This window comes from Mobula hypostoma, chromosome 22 (assembly GCF_963921235.1).
Source record: "Mobula hypostoma chromosome 22, sMobHyp1.1, whole genome shotgun sequence".
Classification (NCBI taxonomy): Eukaryota; Metazoa; Chordata; class Chondrichthyes; order Myliobatiformes; family Myliobatidae; genus Mobula; species Mobula hypostoma.
The window spans coordinates 21,883,771-21,903,054 of record NC_086118.1 but is presented as its reverse complement, the minus strand read 5'-3'; the positions used below and the strand labels follow the sequence as shown (position 1 = coordinate 21,903,054).

Here is a 19,284-nt window from a genome sequence, read left to right as displayed (position 1 = left end):
GACTTCAATATATGTCACCACATACAACCCTGAGATTCATTTTCCTGCAGGCTTACTCAGCAAATCTAGAGAATAGTAACTGGAACAGGATCAATGAAAGATCAGTTAGAGCATAGAAGAAAACAAACTGTGCAACTGCAAATATAAATAAATAGCAATAAATAACGAGAGCAAGAAATAACTAAATAAAGAGTCCTTAAGTGATGTTCCCACAAGCAGATCACTGGTTGTGAGAACATCTCAATAGATGGGCAGGTGAGTGTAGTTATCTCATTTTGTTCAGGAGCTTGATGGATGAGGATTAGTAACTGTTCTTGAACCTGGTGTGATGAGTCCTGGGGCTCTTGTGCCTTCAACCTGATGGCGGCAGCGAGAAAACGAACATTGCCTGGGTGGTGAGGATCTTTGATGATGGATGCTGCTTTCCTACAGCAATGTTTCATGTAGATGTGCTCAGTGGTTGGGAGGGCTTTACCCATGATGTACTGGGCTGAATCCACTACCTTTTGTAGGATTTTCCATTCAAAGACATTAGTGCTCAAATGCCAGGCTGTGATGCAAGCAGTCAATATACTCTCCACCACACATCTATAGAAGTTTTTGATGTTATGCTAAATGTCTGCAGACTCCTGAGGAAGTAGAAACGCTGTTGAGCTTTCTTTGCAATTATATTATAAAATGGGTCCAGAACACATCTTCTGATATAGTAACACTCGGGACTTTAAAGTTACTGATTCTCTCCAACTCTGATCCTCTGATGATTTCTGGCTTAGGCCTCTGGTTTCCCTCTCCTGAAGTCTGTAATCAGTTCCTCGGTCTTGCTGAGGAGTGAGAGGTTGCTGTTATGATACCACTCAGCCAACTTTTCAATCTTCCCACCTGTGTGGTCATTCATCATCACCTTAGATACATGGATTTGTGAAAGGCAAATCATGTTTGATACAGTTCCCTGATAGAAGGACAGGGTTGATGGAAGGGAACCTGTAGATGTACAGGTAGTCCATTTTAGATTTCCAGGAGGCATTTGATAAGGTAAGTCATAAAACTGTTGCAAAAGAGCCCATGGTATCAGTGATGATTAACATAATTGAAGACTTGTTATCATACAGATGACTCAGAATAAAAGAGTTATTTTCAGACTGTTAAAAAGTGGCTAGTAGAGTGCCTCAAGATTTTGATTGTCAATTATTAAATAACCATATTTACTGACAAGGAAGAGGAAGTTGATGATAGTACTGAAAGTTACATACGTGGATAGAGCGTTGGCTGATTGGCAGGAAATGGAGAGTGGGAATAAAGGGATCCTATTCTGGTTGGCTGCCAGTTACCAGTGGTGTTCCACAGGGGTCAGTGTTGGGGCCGCTTCTTTTAACATTGTACATCAATGATTTGGATTATGGAATAGATGGCTTTGTGGCTAAGTTTGCTGACGATACGAAGATAGGTGGAGGGGCCAGTAGTGCTGAGGAAACGGAGAGTCTGCAGAGAGACTTGGATAGATTGGAAGAATGGGCAGAGAAGTGGCAAATGAAGTACAATGTTGGAAAGTGTATGGTTATGCACTTTGGCAGAAAAAATAAACGGGCAGACTATTATTTAAATGGGGAAAGAATTCAAAGTTCTGAGATGCAACGGGACTTGGGAGTCCTCGTACAGGATACCCTTAAAGTTAACCTCCAGGTTGAGTCAGTAGTGAAGAAGGCGAATGCAATGTTGGCATTCATTTCTAGAGGAATAGAGTATAGGAGCAGGGATGTGATGTTGAGGCTCTATAAGGCGCTGGTGAGACCTCACTTGGAGTACTGTGGGCAGTTTTGGTCTCCTTATTTAAGAAAGGATGTGCTGACGTTGGAGAGGGTACAGAGAAGATCCACTAGAATGATTCCAGGAATGAGAGGGTTAACATATGAGGAACGTTTGTCCGCTCTTGGACTGTATTCCTTGGAGTTTAGAAGAATGAGGGAAGACCTCATAGAAACATTTCGAATGTTAAAAGGCATGGACAGAGTGGATGTGGCAAAGTTGTTTCCCATGATGGGGGAGCCTAGTACAAGAGGGCATGACTTAAGGATTGAAGGGTGCCCTTTCAGAACAGAAATGCGAAGAAATTTTTTTAGTCAGAGGGTGGTGAATCTATGGAATTTGTTGCCACGGGCAGCAGTGGAGGCCAAGTCATTGGGTGTATTTAAGGCAGAGATTGATAGGTATCTGAGTAGCATCAAAGGTTATGGTGAGAAGGCAGGGGAGTGGGACTAAATAGGAGAAAATGGATCAGCTCATGATAAAATGGCGGAGCAGACCCGATGGGCCGAATGGCCTACTTCTGCTCCTTTGTCTTATGGTCTTATGGTCTAAAATAAATGAGAGGGGGCATACTGCTTTGAGGAAATTTGGGCATACATCAAGCTGTAAATAGGTTCAGTGGAAAAGGCTTTGGCTAAAGGAACTTAATGTGGAAAAGTGTGAGGTCATACATTTTGATAAGAGAAATCAGAAAACTATTATCTAAATGGAGATATATTGCAAAAGTACAGAGTACAGATGGATCTAAGTGTTCTTGTGCATGAAGCACTAAACATTCCAGGCAGATACAGCAGGAAATTAAGAATGCAAATTACAGATAGGCCTTTATGGTGTGGTCACATCTGAAGTCTGTGGAGAAAATATATATTAGCATTGGAGGAAGTCTGAAAGATTTTTGAGTGATTTCTGAGAGGATTATCTTACTGTAAATGGTTTTAAAAGTAATATTTGTACTCTGTGGATTGGTTCCTCAAGGTTGTTATAGCTGGGAGTGGTTGTGGGGACAAGCTCCCACTGCCTTTTAAATGATGCCAATGGCGTGGGCCTCAAATAGCCTCTGACAACCAAGTCCAGCTCCTGGCCTTCACGTGTGGCTTAGCTACTAAGCCCAGCGGAACCATTTCAATTGACAGAAAGGGCAAAGGCTGATTACTGGCACCTTAAAACCAGTCACTTGGAGCAAATGGGCTCATCAGCCGTGGTTAGCAGCTCATCAAGGAGAAGGAAAACTCTGATCTCAAACCTCTGCTGCCTTGAGCCTATACCCAATCATGGGGAAGGCTTCGGGAGTAAACCCCAAGGGAAAAATCCAGAACTGGTGTGTCTAAAACAGTCTTACATTGAGTGCAATGCTGACGGGCAACTCATGCAATGCTGCTGGCCGCAAACTGTATCGGTCTCTGCCATCCCTTTGTGTTCATCAGATGCGTGGAGAGGGAGAGCTTGCTACATGGGCAACAGCTAGCTCTCCACATCGTACTGCCCAGGCTTGTGTATCTAGACAGCTAGTATGCAATATCCATGATCAAATCTGACTGATAGAGGCCCCACTCACTCACTTACATTCTATAGATTTCAGAAAAAAATTAAGAATGATTAAGAAATTAAAAAGAATTCTACGGGGACATGAGAGGGCAGATGTTATGGTGATTCATTCATGAAAAGTTACTCAAAGAAGGGGCTTAGTTACAAGAGGAAGTCAAGATTTATAAAAAATCAAATGGGAATTTTTCTCACAGTGGGTAGTGAATCTCTCAAATGTTCTTCATTACTAGGTTGTGAGGTAGATAAAAGAGAAAATATGTCTTTGAAAAATGTGGGAATTGAGAACTACATGGAATAAGCACAGAAGAGGAACTGGGATGTGGCAGGATGAGCTTGAGAAAGCCAGATGGCCTGACTTGCTTCTATCTTCATGTGTACACTCAACAATGCAGTCCAGCTGGAAAGAACATGCCTGTTCAAAATTCCCAGGAATTTAACTGAGAATTTCTGTCACGTTAGACCTGGGTCAGGAACCACAATTCAATTTTTTTTTTGTTTAACTGCAGGTTACCTTCCCATTTGACTTTTATGCCATAATCAAAAATGAAACTCAGGAGCCATCAGGCAGGCCTTCCTTTATTTCCTTTTGAAGCATTCATCTCTCATAGATTTCTCCACTGATGGACACAATAGGTGCAGTGTCCTTATCCTCCAGTGGAAGGCAGGTTAAAAGCTATGGGGTAGTCCATCTCTCTCTGCAGGTCTCAGGTGTTGCAATGCTGCCCTGTTTCGCCATGTCAGAGCAACAGCAGAGGTACAAAACTGATTTAGGTTTTCCAGGTGATGATTTCCCCCTCCATTCATGCAGGAAGCTGCTCATCAAAAAGCAAACATCTACAGACACTGGAAATCTAAGATAAAAACCAAACATGGTGGAAATACGTAACAGCTCATGTCTATACTGACCACACCATCAAGGATGGTACACGGTGCCTGCTCTAGTCCATCTGGGTGGTCACGGTGGCAGTACTGTGTGTCTGTGTTTTCACTGGGATGCAACATTTTAAGTGCTTACTGCTTGATTGGTCACAACTCCCCAACTACTGCAATCTCCCAATTTAATCCTAGTGCAATCATGGGACAATTTACAATGACCAATTAACCTACCAACCAGTACATTTTTGGATTGTGGGAGGAAACCAGGAGAAAAGCCACACAGTCATGGGGAGATGTACAGATTCCTTACAGACAGCAGTGGGAATTGAACCCAGATCATCTATACTGTGAAGCATTGTGCTAACCACAAAGCTACCTTAAGTGATACATAATGTGAAGGCTGTTAAAGACTGGATTTCCAAAATCAAGATAAAATTTAACTTCAGAGTTCCAGAAGAAAATAGTTGAGGAAATGAAATCTCACTTCTGCAGAAGGTAAATTATACTAGAAGTTTAAAAAAACACTAACTTTTCCTGGCCTTATTTAACTCAGTAAATAACTTGATTATACTTTCCCTGCCATTCATTCATTTTTTTCTATTTCCCTATATAGGTTGCAACTTTAAGCGATCAATTAATGAATCTGATGTCACTGAACTCCTACGCATTCTGTTATTAAATTACACTTCCAGCAAAGTTTAGTACAAAAAAATGCAATCTAAATGATGGAGGGGAAGAAAATCAAATCCAAGGAATCCCACCAACTCCCCACTCACTTCAACAAATTCCAAACCAATGCTAAGAAATTTATGTTTTCATTAGTCCACAGTTCTCTGGTGGAGACACAAAAACTATCTTCTTCTTCCTTTGGATATTTAAACTGAAGTCCTGGCAGATGTTTAAAGTCATTATAAATGATGGCATTCCACTGTTTCAAAGAAGAGCTGTAAAGTTGTCACTGGTATCCTATCCAATAATTATTGCCCAACTAACATCATCTAAACTATTATTGAGTCATTATTGTAGTCAGTGAGAGCTTTTCCTATACTACATTGTAGCTACAACTCATAAGTACAAAATTGATCATAGAGCACTTAGAGATAATATGAAAGGGATGTCAATGGTGATAAATAAATACGTTTTATTTCTTCCCCACCGAACTTTCCTAATCATTTTTCGATAAACAAGCTAAAAACTCTCAGTCACTGAACCTGACAGCCCCTAGGGTTAAAAAAAATATAAAATGAGATCAATACATTCCAAATGACAAATACATTTTCGTTTGTTGAGAGCAGTGCTTACTGAAAAGTAGTTGGGATGTAAGAGATGGAAGAGTTGCTTAATTTTAAATCATGCTCAAAGCCATCAGCAGAAAAATTCAGCTCTCTGACAAAAATTTGAATGCTTTGAATATTTAATATTAATAAATTCTGTATTTACTTTCAATTAATTTGATAAAGTGTTCAGTGTCTTAAACTATAAATCAAGTAAACAAGGTCTGGGGATTTCTATCCAACTTTTTCTGTGGAGTTGCGTATTGAGATAGTTAAGCCAAGTCCTGAAGTCATTGTACAAGAAAGATGAATGTTTTGCACAGGTTAATCATACTAGACCTGCCAGGAATAAACTATGTTACATAATATTTGACTCAAAGTAAAGTATATTGAACCATATGCAGTTGAAACATGAAGAGCATTGAAGTTTGATTGAATGCAAATAATAAGCCTGGCCCAAATGTATTGCCAGAACAAAATGAGGCTATAAACTGTCACTTTCTGTTCAGTCTGTCTACTTGCACTCTGATTTATACCATGGGTGGTTACAACATGTGTTAGTACTTACCCTAAATAAATCATTCCAGGGAGCAAACTGTATTTACTAGCCTGCTCCCAAACCTGGCATATTTTTCACCCACAACCTGCCAAGATTTTTTTTTTAATTTGATGTTTTATCTTCCAACTATCTTACAGTTTTGAGACCATGCCGGCATTTTGTGAGCAAGAAGGAAAATGACTGATTGCAAAACAAGTTGTTTGTTTGTGACTTCATGTGAATTCCAGTCAGCTTTCCACACTTCACCAGCATTGAAGTTGCAATTTCAAAGGCTAACTGTGGATTCATAAGTTTCTGGAACTTCAGGTGGCCAAGGATCGCATTGAGGACCTGGTGAATGAGATGGCATTTGGTTTTGTTCAACTCACTGATCCTCTGAGGGGCAGTAATAGAGCAGGGAAGCGAGGTGTGACAACTCAGCCAGGCAAGGAATTGGAATCAACGAGTGTTGAGTTGGAATTCATTCAGAATGGATGCAATTGGGCAGTACAGGCTCAATGGGCTGGAAGGACCAGTTACCAAGCTGTACCTCTAAATAAAAATTAAGACTTGCTTAGCTATGCTAGTGCAAAACAATCAACGACAGAGTACACAGAGGCCGGCAATGATAGCTGAAGCTGATATTCTGCTACTTGTTCTATCATTTTCTGGTCTAGATTCATGTTGGCAGGAACCTCCAGAGTGCTTATTTTTAAGCTCTTTTCTTAATAGTTATTCATATGTAGGGTTCTCAGTTATATTAGCCAGACTGTTAACTGTTAATCACTTATCACCAAAATGGCTTCTCGTAATGTTAACTGCTGAGCAAGGGGTTCTCTGTAACAGCAATGTTTGGGTTATACAATGTGATAATGGAAGTTGTATTCATTTGCAAGCCAATGAAAGTTATGTTATGTTAACTTGAATATGTGTGCTGAGTTGAGGAGCACGGGCTTTTTCAGGAGGCAAACAGAGAGGACGGACATGTGCGGAATGGACAGCGGTTCCAGGGCGGCGGATACCGGACCTCGGGGGTTCGGATGGTGACCAGAGTCCTGGAAGGACGTTGTGGATGGAATCGGAGGCATGAGCTCCAACATATTAAAATATTATGGGCACAAGACTGATAAGTTACTTATGTGGTGCCTTTTCTTTTAGTTGTTGCTATTAAACCATCACCAAAATCTGCTATAAAGTATAATTCTTGGTATATTGTTTCATATTTGTGTCGTGGCTGATCATTGGGTGCCTCACACCATATCCGCACCAAAGCATTTGCACTGTTTGGCGGGGTCGATGGTTGTTCACCCTAGGCAACGGGAGTCAGTTGGGGTAAAGGCTGTTACACATAAAATACAGTTATATGCACATAACATGGTGTTAACATGGGTGGGAGGAGGAGAGAGAAGCAGCGTGCCGCGCGTGCGCAGCCCTCCGATGAAAAATGATATCGTATCTGTTAAATAGGGGCCGTGGACAATTCTGATTTGATGGAGATGGATGTGAAAGCACAGAAGAACATCTGGAAAAATTTCTGAAACGCTCGTTCGCTGCTGTCGTTACTGTGCGGTCAGGAATCTTTCGGAGGGAAGGCCTCAAAATCCCCAGCTTTGCTTGCTGTTGGCGACCGAGAAGGAGGTTGAATCATTCGGATAGAGATGGCGCTCAGCACTCGGTGTCGGAGAGCTGATCAGAGCTCCAAGTTTTCAGATGACTCAGAGTCGGACCGTGGTTGGGCATGGCAGGGAGAGTTTTTCTTCCTTCTCTCTGTCTGCATGAGATGTGGAACATTTGAGAGACTTTGAACTTTTACCGTGCTCATGGACTTCTTCATCAAGTTATGGTATTGTTGCACTGTTGTAACTATATGTTATAATTACGTGGTTTTGTTAGTTTTTTTCAGTCTTGGTCTGTCCTGTGTTTTGTGATATCACACCGGAGGAAATATTGTATCATTTCTTAATGCATGCATTGCTAAATGACAATAAGAGAGGACTGCATGTCTTCATAATCTAACTTCATTCACTGTGCCAAGCATATCATGAGATTCATGTACAATATATCAACATGCCTAATGCACCAATCCCGAGCAATCCACCAGCTTTAAGTTTCAAAGATTATTTCCCAGGATCCAGTCTCTCAGCATTGTTTGGCGGGACTCTTCAATATTGCCTTCCCCATAGAAACCTTGTGATGGCTGCAATAAGCTTCAGTAGAAAGGTACCAATCTGTGGCATTCAGTTACAAACAACTCCTTCATCTGGAAGACCAACAAGTTTCAGGCAGACCAAAATCTATTCTTTGCCGAGCTGATGATCTTCCAGCAGCAAATGTCTGCCTCAGTCTGTGTCACTAGGAACAGCCCACAGAACCGTGTTACTCAGCTGCTTGTTATGAACCTCAGCAAGGCCCATTGCACCTCTTTTTGGTCTACAAAGAGGTTCTGCAGATGCTGGAAATCCAGAACAAGATACAAAGATACAAAGTGCTGGAGGAGCTCAGCAGGTCGGCAGCTTCTGCAAAGGAGAACAAACAATCAACATTTTGGGCCGAGACACGAGAACAGAAGGCGGAAAAGCCAGAATAATAAGATTGTGGAAGAAGGAGCAGTACAAACTGCCAGGTGATAGGTGAAGCCAGGTAAGAGGGAAGGATGGTGAATGGGAGAGGGGAGTGAAGTGAGAAGTTGGGAGGTGATAGGTGGAAGAGGTAAAGGGCTGAAGAAGAAGTGTGACAGGACAGAAGAGTAGACCATAGGTGAAAAAAGGAGAAGGGACACCAGAGAGAGGTGATGGGCTGATGAGAAGAGGAGGGGTAAGCAGGGAGCCAGAATGGGGAATTGAAAATGAAAGAGGAAAAAATTACCAGAAATTAGAGAATTTTATGTTCATACACTCATGTTAAAGATTACCCACACACACCTTGAGGTTCTTCTCCTCCAATTTGAGAGTGGCCTCATTAAGGCAGTAGAGGAGGCCATGGATCAAATGGGAATGGGAAGGAGAATTAAAATGGGCGGTAACGGGATAATCTTGCCTGTTGTGACAGCGTGAAGGTGCTTGACAAAGCCATCTTGCAATCTACGATAGATCTCACTAAAGTTGAGGAGCACTGAATGACCCTAACAACCTCACAAGTAAAGTGTTGCTTCACCTGAAGGGACTGTTTGGAGCCCTGAATGGTGGTCAGGGAGGAGGTGTAGGGGCAAGTGCAGCTCTTATCTTGCTTGCTGGGATAAATGGCAGAAGGGAGATTGATAGGGAGGAGCTCTGGGGATAAGGGAGTCGTGGAGAGCAATCCCTGCAGAAAGTGGTATGTTGGGGGTGAGGAGCAGGGAAAGATGTGTTTAGTGGTAGGATCCTGTTGAAGATAGCAGAAGTTACAGAGAATGATCTGCTGGATGCAGAGGTTCATGGAGCGATAGGTAAGGACAAGAGGAACTCAATCCCTGTTGTGGTATCAGGGAGATGGTGTGGGGGCAGATATCTGGGAAGAGATTGATGACTGTTTCATCCTCACCACAGTCACTTCAAGGGCAATATGTAATGAAAATTCCATCTATGCAAAGGATCTGAAATGGACTGTCCTGCCCAACGGACAAGTCAGATCTTAGTGCTTGTTTGAAAGTTCTAGTGGCATTCTACCAAATAACTTCAGTAAGCTGCTTAAAGAACCACCTGGCAGAATCCTATCCCTTTGGTTCTTGAGCAAGTTCTATACAGACCACTGATAAATTGCCATGTGGGAAAAGGTGTTTCTTTGTGCCACCATTTCTTCAAAGGGTAGATGATGGGGCACAGTAGAACTGAATGGAATATGTGCTGTGCTATGGACCTCGGCACATAGGAATGCTTGGTTTTCGTGTATACAGACTTCAGGTATATGATCATACAGCAAAATGTGGCCATCAGAATGATGGTGACCCTGCATATATTTTTCCTTCCATTCTCTGGAGTTGAGAGGAGGGTTGGGGGATACTATTGGACCATAAGATGTAGGAGCAGAAACGGATGCTGGATACTTACCCTAGACAAGGGCCCTTTTCTAGGCAGAACTAGAACTAGGTTTTAGGGAGGAATCTTTTGGATACAACTGCTCTACATGGTCATCAGTTATGCAGAACAAATTAATGTGAGGAAATGGAAAACTTACTGATCCAATCTGATACAGGTGAAGCCCTCTGTATTGGTTGCGTGCTGCATTAAGCCTTTTGCCTAGTCCATCAGGAAGATATGGGTACAAGAGGAAGTGAATGTGGGAGTCTGTCCTGACATTCAAATTCCAGAAATATTCCTCCTTAAAGTTAGAACTCCATTCACTGTGGAAGTGTCACAAGTAGCCTTTTGCAACACTAATCAGCAATTTAGAAACACACAATACTGACATTCATAAATAGAACACATGCCCACATTAACTAGTTTCAATCAAAAGAACTATAAATCCTGCAAAAAGAAACTTAAGATAGATAGACCCTCAAGGCACAAATCTGCACTAAGATGGTGCTAAAAGGAGGCATGTGTTTGATTTATTTATTAATGATCACAGGAGTCCATTATATTTATTAAAATCCATTCCCCGCCATAGTGAGAATCAACTTAATAAAGTGCAGTTTCTCAGCCTTAGAGATGCATCTCCAAATGAGGCTTACAGAACCATAGAAGTTCAGGTACTTGTTAAAGTAACCAGACACAAAGGTGAACAAATTTCTGATGGCCTAGTGTACCATGAACAGGATCAATAGCTGCACTGCATCAGGAGGAACCCATGAATCCACTTCACAAAAGGGGACTCTTTCAATCGTTTCTTGAGGAAACAATTCAGTACTAATCCCACCCATGTGTTTTGTAGCTGAAATAGTCCATTCTTCAACAAAACTTTTCACTTGGTGAGTAACATGGAGAAATGATCAATGACATTACTTTAATAAGAAACCATCAGCGCCTACGCCCCGAGTTTCACTAAAGACTAGAATCTTAATTGGAATAGTTGGCAATGTGACAGCAGTTTTGAGGACGGGGTCACTTCCTAAAAGATTGTCACGTACAATACACAATCGAGTCCACCACTCTATTTTCTCTACAACCATGACTCTGTGGCTAGGCACAGCTCAAATGCCATCTATAAATTTGCTGATAATGCAACTGCTGTTGGCAGAATTTCAGATAGTGACGAGAGGGCCTACAGAAGTAAGATAAATCAGCTAGTTGAGTGGTGTCGCAATACTCAACGCCAGTAAGACCAAAGAACTGACTGGACTTCAGAAAGGGTAAGATGAGGGAACACACACCAGTCCTCATAGGAGGATCAGAAGTGGAAAGCCTAAGCAATTTCGCGTTTCTGGGTGCTAATATCTCTGTGGATCTATCCTGGGCCCAAAATATCAATGGAACTACAAAGAAGGCACGACAGCAGCTATATTTCAATATGGGTCTGAGGAGATTTGGTAAGTCACCAAAGACACTCACTAATTTCTGTATGTAGAGAGAATTTTAACTGGCTACAACACCATGTGGTATGGAGGGGCTACTGCACAGGATCAAAATAAGCTACACAGAGTTGTAAACTTAGTCAGCTCCATCATGGGCACTAGTGTCCATAGTATCCAGGACACCTTCAAGGAGCAATGCTTCTAAAAGGCGGCTTCCACCATTAATGATTGCACTTCCTTGGCCTTAACATGCACCTCAGAATGATAGCTACAGACAAAGTTAGGTTTCTCAATCGTGAAATCATTCTAGGTAATCAGTCTACTTGACCAATGGTGGTCATACCCAGTATCCAACGATGACAGGAAACCTGTGCAGATTTTAAAAGGAAAAAAGCCATTGCACCGGGGCGGATCCACTCTCTTAACCCTGGAAATCCAGGTCCAGTGGTATGAGTAGTCATCACAAGCTGGGGTCTTCTTTGGTTGCAGTGGATGACCATGATTTCTTCTGTACCTCATCATGCCCTGCACTCTCCAAAGAACATTACAGAACTGCATTCCAGGCCATGGGATCTCATTATTGAGCTGTTTGGGCAGTACCCTATCCACATCAATAACTGGATTCTACATTTCAGTGGTATGCAGTTAAACAAGTTGCTGGGGTCCCTTCAGCAGCATCTCCTAAACCAATAGGTAAGAGCACCAAGTGAAGGGAACCCATCAAATTCTCTACCAAGTTATGCACTAATCCAACATGATTATACATTACCATTCCCTCTTTTGCCAAGGAATTAAAGTCTTTGAATTCTCTACCTGAAGCTTTGTTCAGGCATTTTCACCACATGGACTACAGTGGTACAAGATGGCTCACTTGGTTCTTTGTCACCTATGCTCACACATCACCCCATCAACTCCCAGTATCTGTAGACATCTCCACCCTTCCTTCCCCCACCTGACTCTATCTACTTATCAAACACTCTCCTGGCTCCACCTATGTAAAGATGAAGCATCTCAACATAAAACATCGACTGTCCATTTCCTTCCATACTGCCTGATCTGTGTTCCTCCAGCAGCTCATTTATGTTCTCGAAGTACATAGACATTAACCAGCTTTACAACAATGACAAAATCCTCAGAATAGCTGGGGCTGTAGAGGGAGTGATGAAGTGTCATCCTTTGTAATTGGAAGTTCTCCTCTCAGCTTATAGTAAATGACAACTTGAAATTTTAAAATGTAGATTTAATTTCAAATTAAATGACAATTCATATAAACACCCCACAACAGACAATTTACAATTAAATAAACACAGTTCGCTGTATGATTTTCCCTATCATTAACCTTTTCCCTGACCATACCATTATACAAATTTTTATGGAACAAGATGGTTACTAGAAAGATTTGGTCTGATATTTTAAGTGAAGATAAGAGACATAGTACTGTAATAGCACACAAATATTTCAAACATTCTTTTAAAGATGAACATGTTTTTGTAAAGATAATAAATGATGGCTTATTATTCAAAACTATAAAGTGTCAAGTCAATAAGTGAGTTGCATATCCCAGTCACCCAGAAGAGTCAATGACTGAGACTGCTTATCTGGAACTCATGAAATAGAGTTATGAGACCTCCATTAAGTTTTTAGTCCATGTACAGATATTCACACAAAAAAGCATTTACAGATGTCCTGCAAGAAAAAGCTGATAAGTTGCCTGATACAAGAAAATATCCAAATGAAATTGGGTGAGTTTGTTTTTAAAAACGGAAATCAGAAAATGAGCAATTCTTACAGCTCCCACCTTCACCCCATATCAGAGTTGTCGAGAACTGAACTGGCAGTGATGCAGGACAGAAAACTCAATTGGAAAAAGCTAAGATTCCTACCCAAGGCTAATCTATAAAATATCTTGAAGTCATAATATTGTAGCTGAGGTAGCAGAGTTACAAGTAGTTCACTTATGTTTCTAATTCACATTAGCAAACAGACTCAGAAGTAATGAACAGACAGACAATACCAAAATGATAAAAGTCAGAACTTGTGCGAGTTAACTTTAACAAGTATAGCACCTAGGGAAAGGAAACACATAGTATTATTATTCAATAGATCTTATAACAGCTGAGCATTACTCAAATACAATTTTGAGATACACTGAACTAAACATTCATGTCCATTCACAGCAATGCTCGAAGAAAGTAAATTTGAATCAAAATCAAAATAGAAGGTGGTATTAATAAAAATGGAAAATGTTAGAAACACTCAGCATATTAGACAACAATAGAATTAACACTTCTGGTCAATAGGGTAGAGACTAGGATAAACTAAACAAATGACTATGTCGACAGATCAGATGTAATTAACAATCCTTCACACTCTCTTTGAGAAATCACCACCAAATTTTCTTCCTAAAAGGTTGCTAGCTATGCTACCAGTTGTGTCAGGATAGAGGGACCAATAGAATGAGTGCATCAGTAACTAACTTCTGGAGCACGCATAACCTATAAACTCTGTGGACTACGCACTGTGATCAGTCTTCAGTACTTTCAGAAGCTACCCAGTCATGTTTTCAGAATGTGTTGCTTTAGATAACGTTAAAAACGCAATGTATTCCTTTTGCACAGATTAGCCACATGAAGATCACAGGCTTCATCTTGGAGCTCCAAATTTCATTGGTGAGGGAGAAAAAAAGAGTATTGTATGACCAGTAACACACTGGATGTGCATCTGATACTGGAAAATGACTAGTGGATCAACACAATTGGATACTAATGTGCCTTGGGCAGTTAACCTGAAATAAGCTTGAATTCAACTTATACTGTGTTAAATAAACTGTTCCATGGTCTCTGCTTAAAAATAGCATTAAATCAATTTGTAAACTTCTGTGTACTGGAGGGTGATGCAATCAATTAAGCCAACAGTTTAAAATAAATAATGTCTTACAGTTTTCAAAAATATGTGCATACATTAAAAAGTCCCATTTTGAAGATAGATTCCTTGGAGAGATGAATGCCAATATGGGAAATGTAAAAGACATTAGTTTTTTTTCCATTAAGTTCCAACACTTCAGCCATGCTCTCTTCTTGCTGCTGCCATCAGGGAGAAGAGCCTCAGGACTCACGGGACCAGGATCAAGAACAGTTACTACCCCTTAACCATCGGGCTCTTGAATAAAAGGGGATAACTACACTCACCTGCCCCATCATTAAGATGTTTTCCACAACCAATCACTTTAAGGACTCTTTATTGCATTATCTCATATTTCATTATTTATTGCTATTTATTTATATTTGCATTTGCACAGTTTGCTGCAAGAGCTACTACTCTATAGATTTGCTGAGCATGCTCACAGGAAAGTGAATCTCAGGACTGTGTATGGTGACATATATGTACTTAGACAATAACATTTACTTTGAACAATTCTATTTTAATGCTCTAAATAAGAATGAAGATTTTTTTAAAACCCTCCCCGAGCCACATTAATTGTCATGGATGACCCTGGCATGTTGCCTGCCAGGTGCCAGGGTCAGGAATGTCTTGGATCAGATCCACGGCATTCCAAAAGGGGAGCGTGAGCGGACAGAAGTCCTGGTACATATTGGCACCAATCACATAGGTGAAGAAGTCCTGAAGGAAGATTTTAGGGAGCAAGGAAAAAACATGAATAGCAAGACCTCCAGAGTAGTAATCTATGGATTGCTGCCTGTGTCACACGCCAACATGGCTGTGGAACTGTTGCAGGGGACAAGGATTCAGATTTCTGGATGATTGGGATCGTTTCTGGGAAAGGTACAACCTGCACAAAAGGAATGGATTACACCTGAACCCGAGGACGACCAATAGCGGTGGGCAGGTTTGCCAGAGCTACTCGGGAAGGTTTAAACTAATTTGTCAGGGAAATTGGAACTAGAGTGATAAGGCTGAGGATGGGGTAGTTGGTTTACAACAGAAAAAGTGTGTAGTGAGACTGCTAGCAAGGGGAGGCGAGCAAAATTGCAGTCAATCGGATGAGCTGCGATACAAAAGGGGGACAAAATCCAAAAGCGTGATGAATACAGCACTAAAGTTGTTCCAGCTGAATGCACGCAGTATACAGAATAAGGTACATGAACATGTAGCACAGTTACAGATTGGCATGTATGACATTGTGGGCATCACTAAATCGTGGCTGAAAGAAGATTATAGCTGGGAGCTTAATGTCCAAGGATACATATTGTATCGAACAGACAGGCAGATAGGCAGAGGGGATGGGGTGGCTCTGTTGTAAAAAAAAAAATGAAATCAAATCCTTAGAAAGAGGTGACATAGGATCAGAAGGTGCAGAATCGTTGTGGATAGAGTTAAGAAGCTGCAAGAGTAAAAAGACCCTGATGGGAGTTATATACAGACCTCTGAACAGTAGCAAAGATGTGGTCTACAAATTACAGAGGATAGAAAATGCATGACAAGAGGGCAATGTTACGATAATCATGCTGGGATTTCAATATGCAGGTATATGGTGAAAATCAGGTCAGGTCAGTGCTGGATCCCAAGAAGGGGAATTTGTAGAATACCTGCAGGATGGCTTTTAAGAGCAGCTCATGGTACAGCCACCTAGGGGATCAGCTGTTTTGGAATGGGTGTTTGCAATGAACCGGAATTAATTATAGAGCTTAAGGTAAATGAACTCTTAGGGGCCAGTGATAGAATTCACCCTGCAATTTGAGAAGGAGAAGCTAAAATCAGATGTATCAGTATTACAGTGGAGTAAAGGGATTACAGAATTGAGAGAGTAGCTGGTTAAAGTTGATTGTAAGGGGACACTAGCAGTAATGATGGCAGAGCAACATGACTGGAATTTCTGGAAACAATTCGGAAGGCACAGGATTGATACATCCTAACGAAGAATTCTAAATGCAGGATGATGCAACTGTGGCTGACAAGATAAGTCAAAGCCAGCATAAAAACCAAAAGGGAGGGCATATAAAGGAGCAAATATATGTGAGAAGATAGAGGATTGGGAAGCTTTTAAAAACCAACAGAAGGCAACTAAAAAGTCATAAAGAAGCAAACAAGTATATCAAAAGCTTTTTCAGATTTATAAAGTGTAAAAGAAAGGCAAGAGTAGATATAAATTGCATATGTCATACCGCTCTTCAAGAAGGGAGAGAGACAGAAGAAAGTAAAATAAAGGCCAACTAGTCTGACCTCAGTGGCTGGGAAGGTGTTGGAGTCGATTGCTTAGGGTGTTGTTTCGGGATATCTGGAGGCACATGATAAAATAGGCCGAAGTTAGCATGTCTTCCTTAAGAGAAAGTCTTACCTGACAAATCTGCTGGAATTCTTTAAAAAAATAATAAGTAGGATAGACAAAGCAGAATCGATGGATGTTGTGTATTTGGATTTTCAGAAGGCCTTTGACAAGGTCCCACAAGTTAAGGGCCTATGGTATTACAGGAAAGATACCAACAAGGATACAGCATTGGCTGATTGGCAGGAGGCAAAGGGTTGGAATAAAGGGAGCTTTCTCTGGTTGGCTGCCAGTGACCAGTGGTGTTCCATGGGGCACTGTGTTGGGACCGCTTCTTTTTACATTAGGTCAATAATTTAGATGGTGGAAAAGATGGCTTTGTGGCCAAGTTTGCAGCTGATATGAAGAAAGTAGTGTTGAGAAAGTAGAGAGGCAACGGAAGGACTTAAACAGATTAGGAGAATGGGCAAAGAAGTGGCAGTTGGAATACAGTCTCGGGAAGTGTATGGTCATGCAGTTTGGTAGAAGAAATAAAAGCATAAACTATTTTCTAAGTGGAGAGAAGATTCAAAAATCTGAATTGCAAAGGGAGTTGGGAGTCCTCCTGCAGAATTCCTTAAAGATTAATTTGCATGTTGAGTCAGTGGTGAGGCAGGCAAATGTAATGTTAGCGTTCATTTCAAGAGGACTAGAATATAAAAGCAAGACTGCAATGTTGAGGCTTTATAGGACACTGGTGAGGCCTTACTTGGAGAACTGTGAACAGTTTTAAGCCCTTATCTAGGAATGGATGTGCTGACATTGGAGACGGTTTAAAGGAGGTTCACAAAAATGATTCCAGGATTGAAAGGGTTATCATATCAGGAGCATTTGATGCCTCTGGGCCTGTAATCACTGGAATTCAGAAGAATGAAGGAGGAGGGGGATCTCAATGAGGGAATTCTTTGGCCAGAGAGGGGTGAATCTGTGGAATTTGTTGCCACAGGCAGCTGTGGAGGCCAAGTCATGGAGTATACTTAAGGCAGAGGTTGACAGATTCTTGACTGATCAGAGCATGAAGGGATATGGGGAGAAAGCAGGAGATTGGGGCTGGGAGAGAAATGAACAGGCATGATGAAATGGCAGAACAGGCTCGATGGGCCAAATGGCCTAATTTTTCTCCTATATTTTATTGTCTTATGAATAGGAGACCCAGAAAGTAAACATTCACTGGTGCATCACATCAACAATCCCATTACAAGTCCTTCTTGCAGCTTTTTCTCCATAAGAATGAGACCTCTGCACTAAGCAATTCTAGACTATGGGCAACTTTTGTGGAGTGGTGGCCAAAGTCATCTGGCTTCAGACTTCACTTAAACCCTCCCTGAACTATCCAATATCTGTACGTGCTGGTTTCAAAATTGAGTCCTAGCAATAAGCCACCAATGTGATCATCAATTCTTTCATGCGGGCCTTACTGTAAACTGAACACACAGCAGCTACTTGATGCAGATTGGGCCACTGTAATTGGTGATGCAAGTCCCGTCTGTTTGCTGCTCCTTATTTCTTCTGTTTTGTGGTAGTTCTGGCCATGTTATTTTTCTGAAGGAAGTCCTTCCGAGCCTGATGTCTCTGTAGCACAGCTATAGCTTCATCAACCTATTTCCAGCCAGAGACCACAGAGAAAGTAAACAAGGTGAGTAGAGCAACAGACTGATTGCAGTTACGTAATTTTCACGATTAAAATGCTACTTAAGTACTTTAACCATTACACCATGTTTCTGTGTGTAAATATAAAAATCTGAATAGTTTCAAAAAACTTGAGTGCACAACCAGCTGACAGGAAACGAACCACTATCACCAGCTTGATCACTTTGAACTACATGGCACTCTTTTGTTCCATTTGTGTTCCTTCCTGTAAAAAGCTAAGTATAATTTATGGTTAATTTATGACTGTTCTGCGAACACTGCTTTTATGATACTCCGAGTCTGTAATACTACTGCAAGTAAGCTTTTCACTTGTGCATATGACAATAAACTCAACTTTGATCATCACTGCTGATCTTCAAAAAGAGTCAACATACTTTGAAGCTCTTGGTATCTCCTAGAGTTTACCTGATGCAAAATGCATCAGCTCTACAACAATCATTCACAGCTCACCTCCCAATAAACTGCAAATGTTGACCAAAGTAACTCTGGGCAACAAAGATTTTGCTTTCTGAATACTTCTGGGTGTATCGTATGGATTTTGAGCTGCTGATCATGAAAGTTGCCATGAAATTTCCCTATCACACACTTTTTTGAAATCACCTAAATTTGTTATTTCAATTCATAATTCAAGTCAGAATAACTGATGCCAAGATTAAGGAAGGCATTTTTGTTGGTCCACAAATCAACCAATTCATCAACAACAGGCAATTAGAAGAACTTCTAGTGGGAATGGAGAAATTCGTGTAGAAAGCATTCAAAGATATTACTGAAAATTTTCTTGGCGACTAGAGAGCATCAAGCTATGTGCAGATGGTTGACAATATGCTTCAAGCATACAAAACCTTGAATTGCAACATATCACTAAAGATTCATTTTCTGCATTCCCATTTAGGATTCTTCCCTAAAA

The 19,284-nt window shown here is 41.0% G+C and overlaps 1 protein-coding gene across 2 annotated transcripts in view; it reads right to left on the bottom strand.

Moving 5' to 3' along the window:
- Positions 1 to 12,744: 12,744 nt before the first annotated feature.
- The window catches only part of LOC134360210 (E3 ubiquitin/ISG15 ligase TRIM25-like), a 56,217-nt gene continuing 49,677 nt past the window's right edge, over positions 12,745 to 19,284 (bottom strand). For both annotated transcript variants that reach the window (XM_063074281.1, XM_063074282.1), the window contains one exon: positions 12,745 to 18,326. In XM_063074281.1, coding sequence (XP_062930351.1) covers positions 18,228 to 18,326 — 99 coding nt within the window. In that variant the 3' untranslated portion in view covers positions 12,745 to 18,227. The remainder of the gene's footprint in view (positions 18,327 to 19,284) is intronic.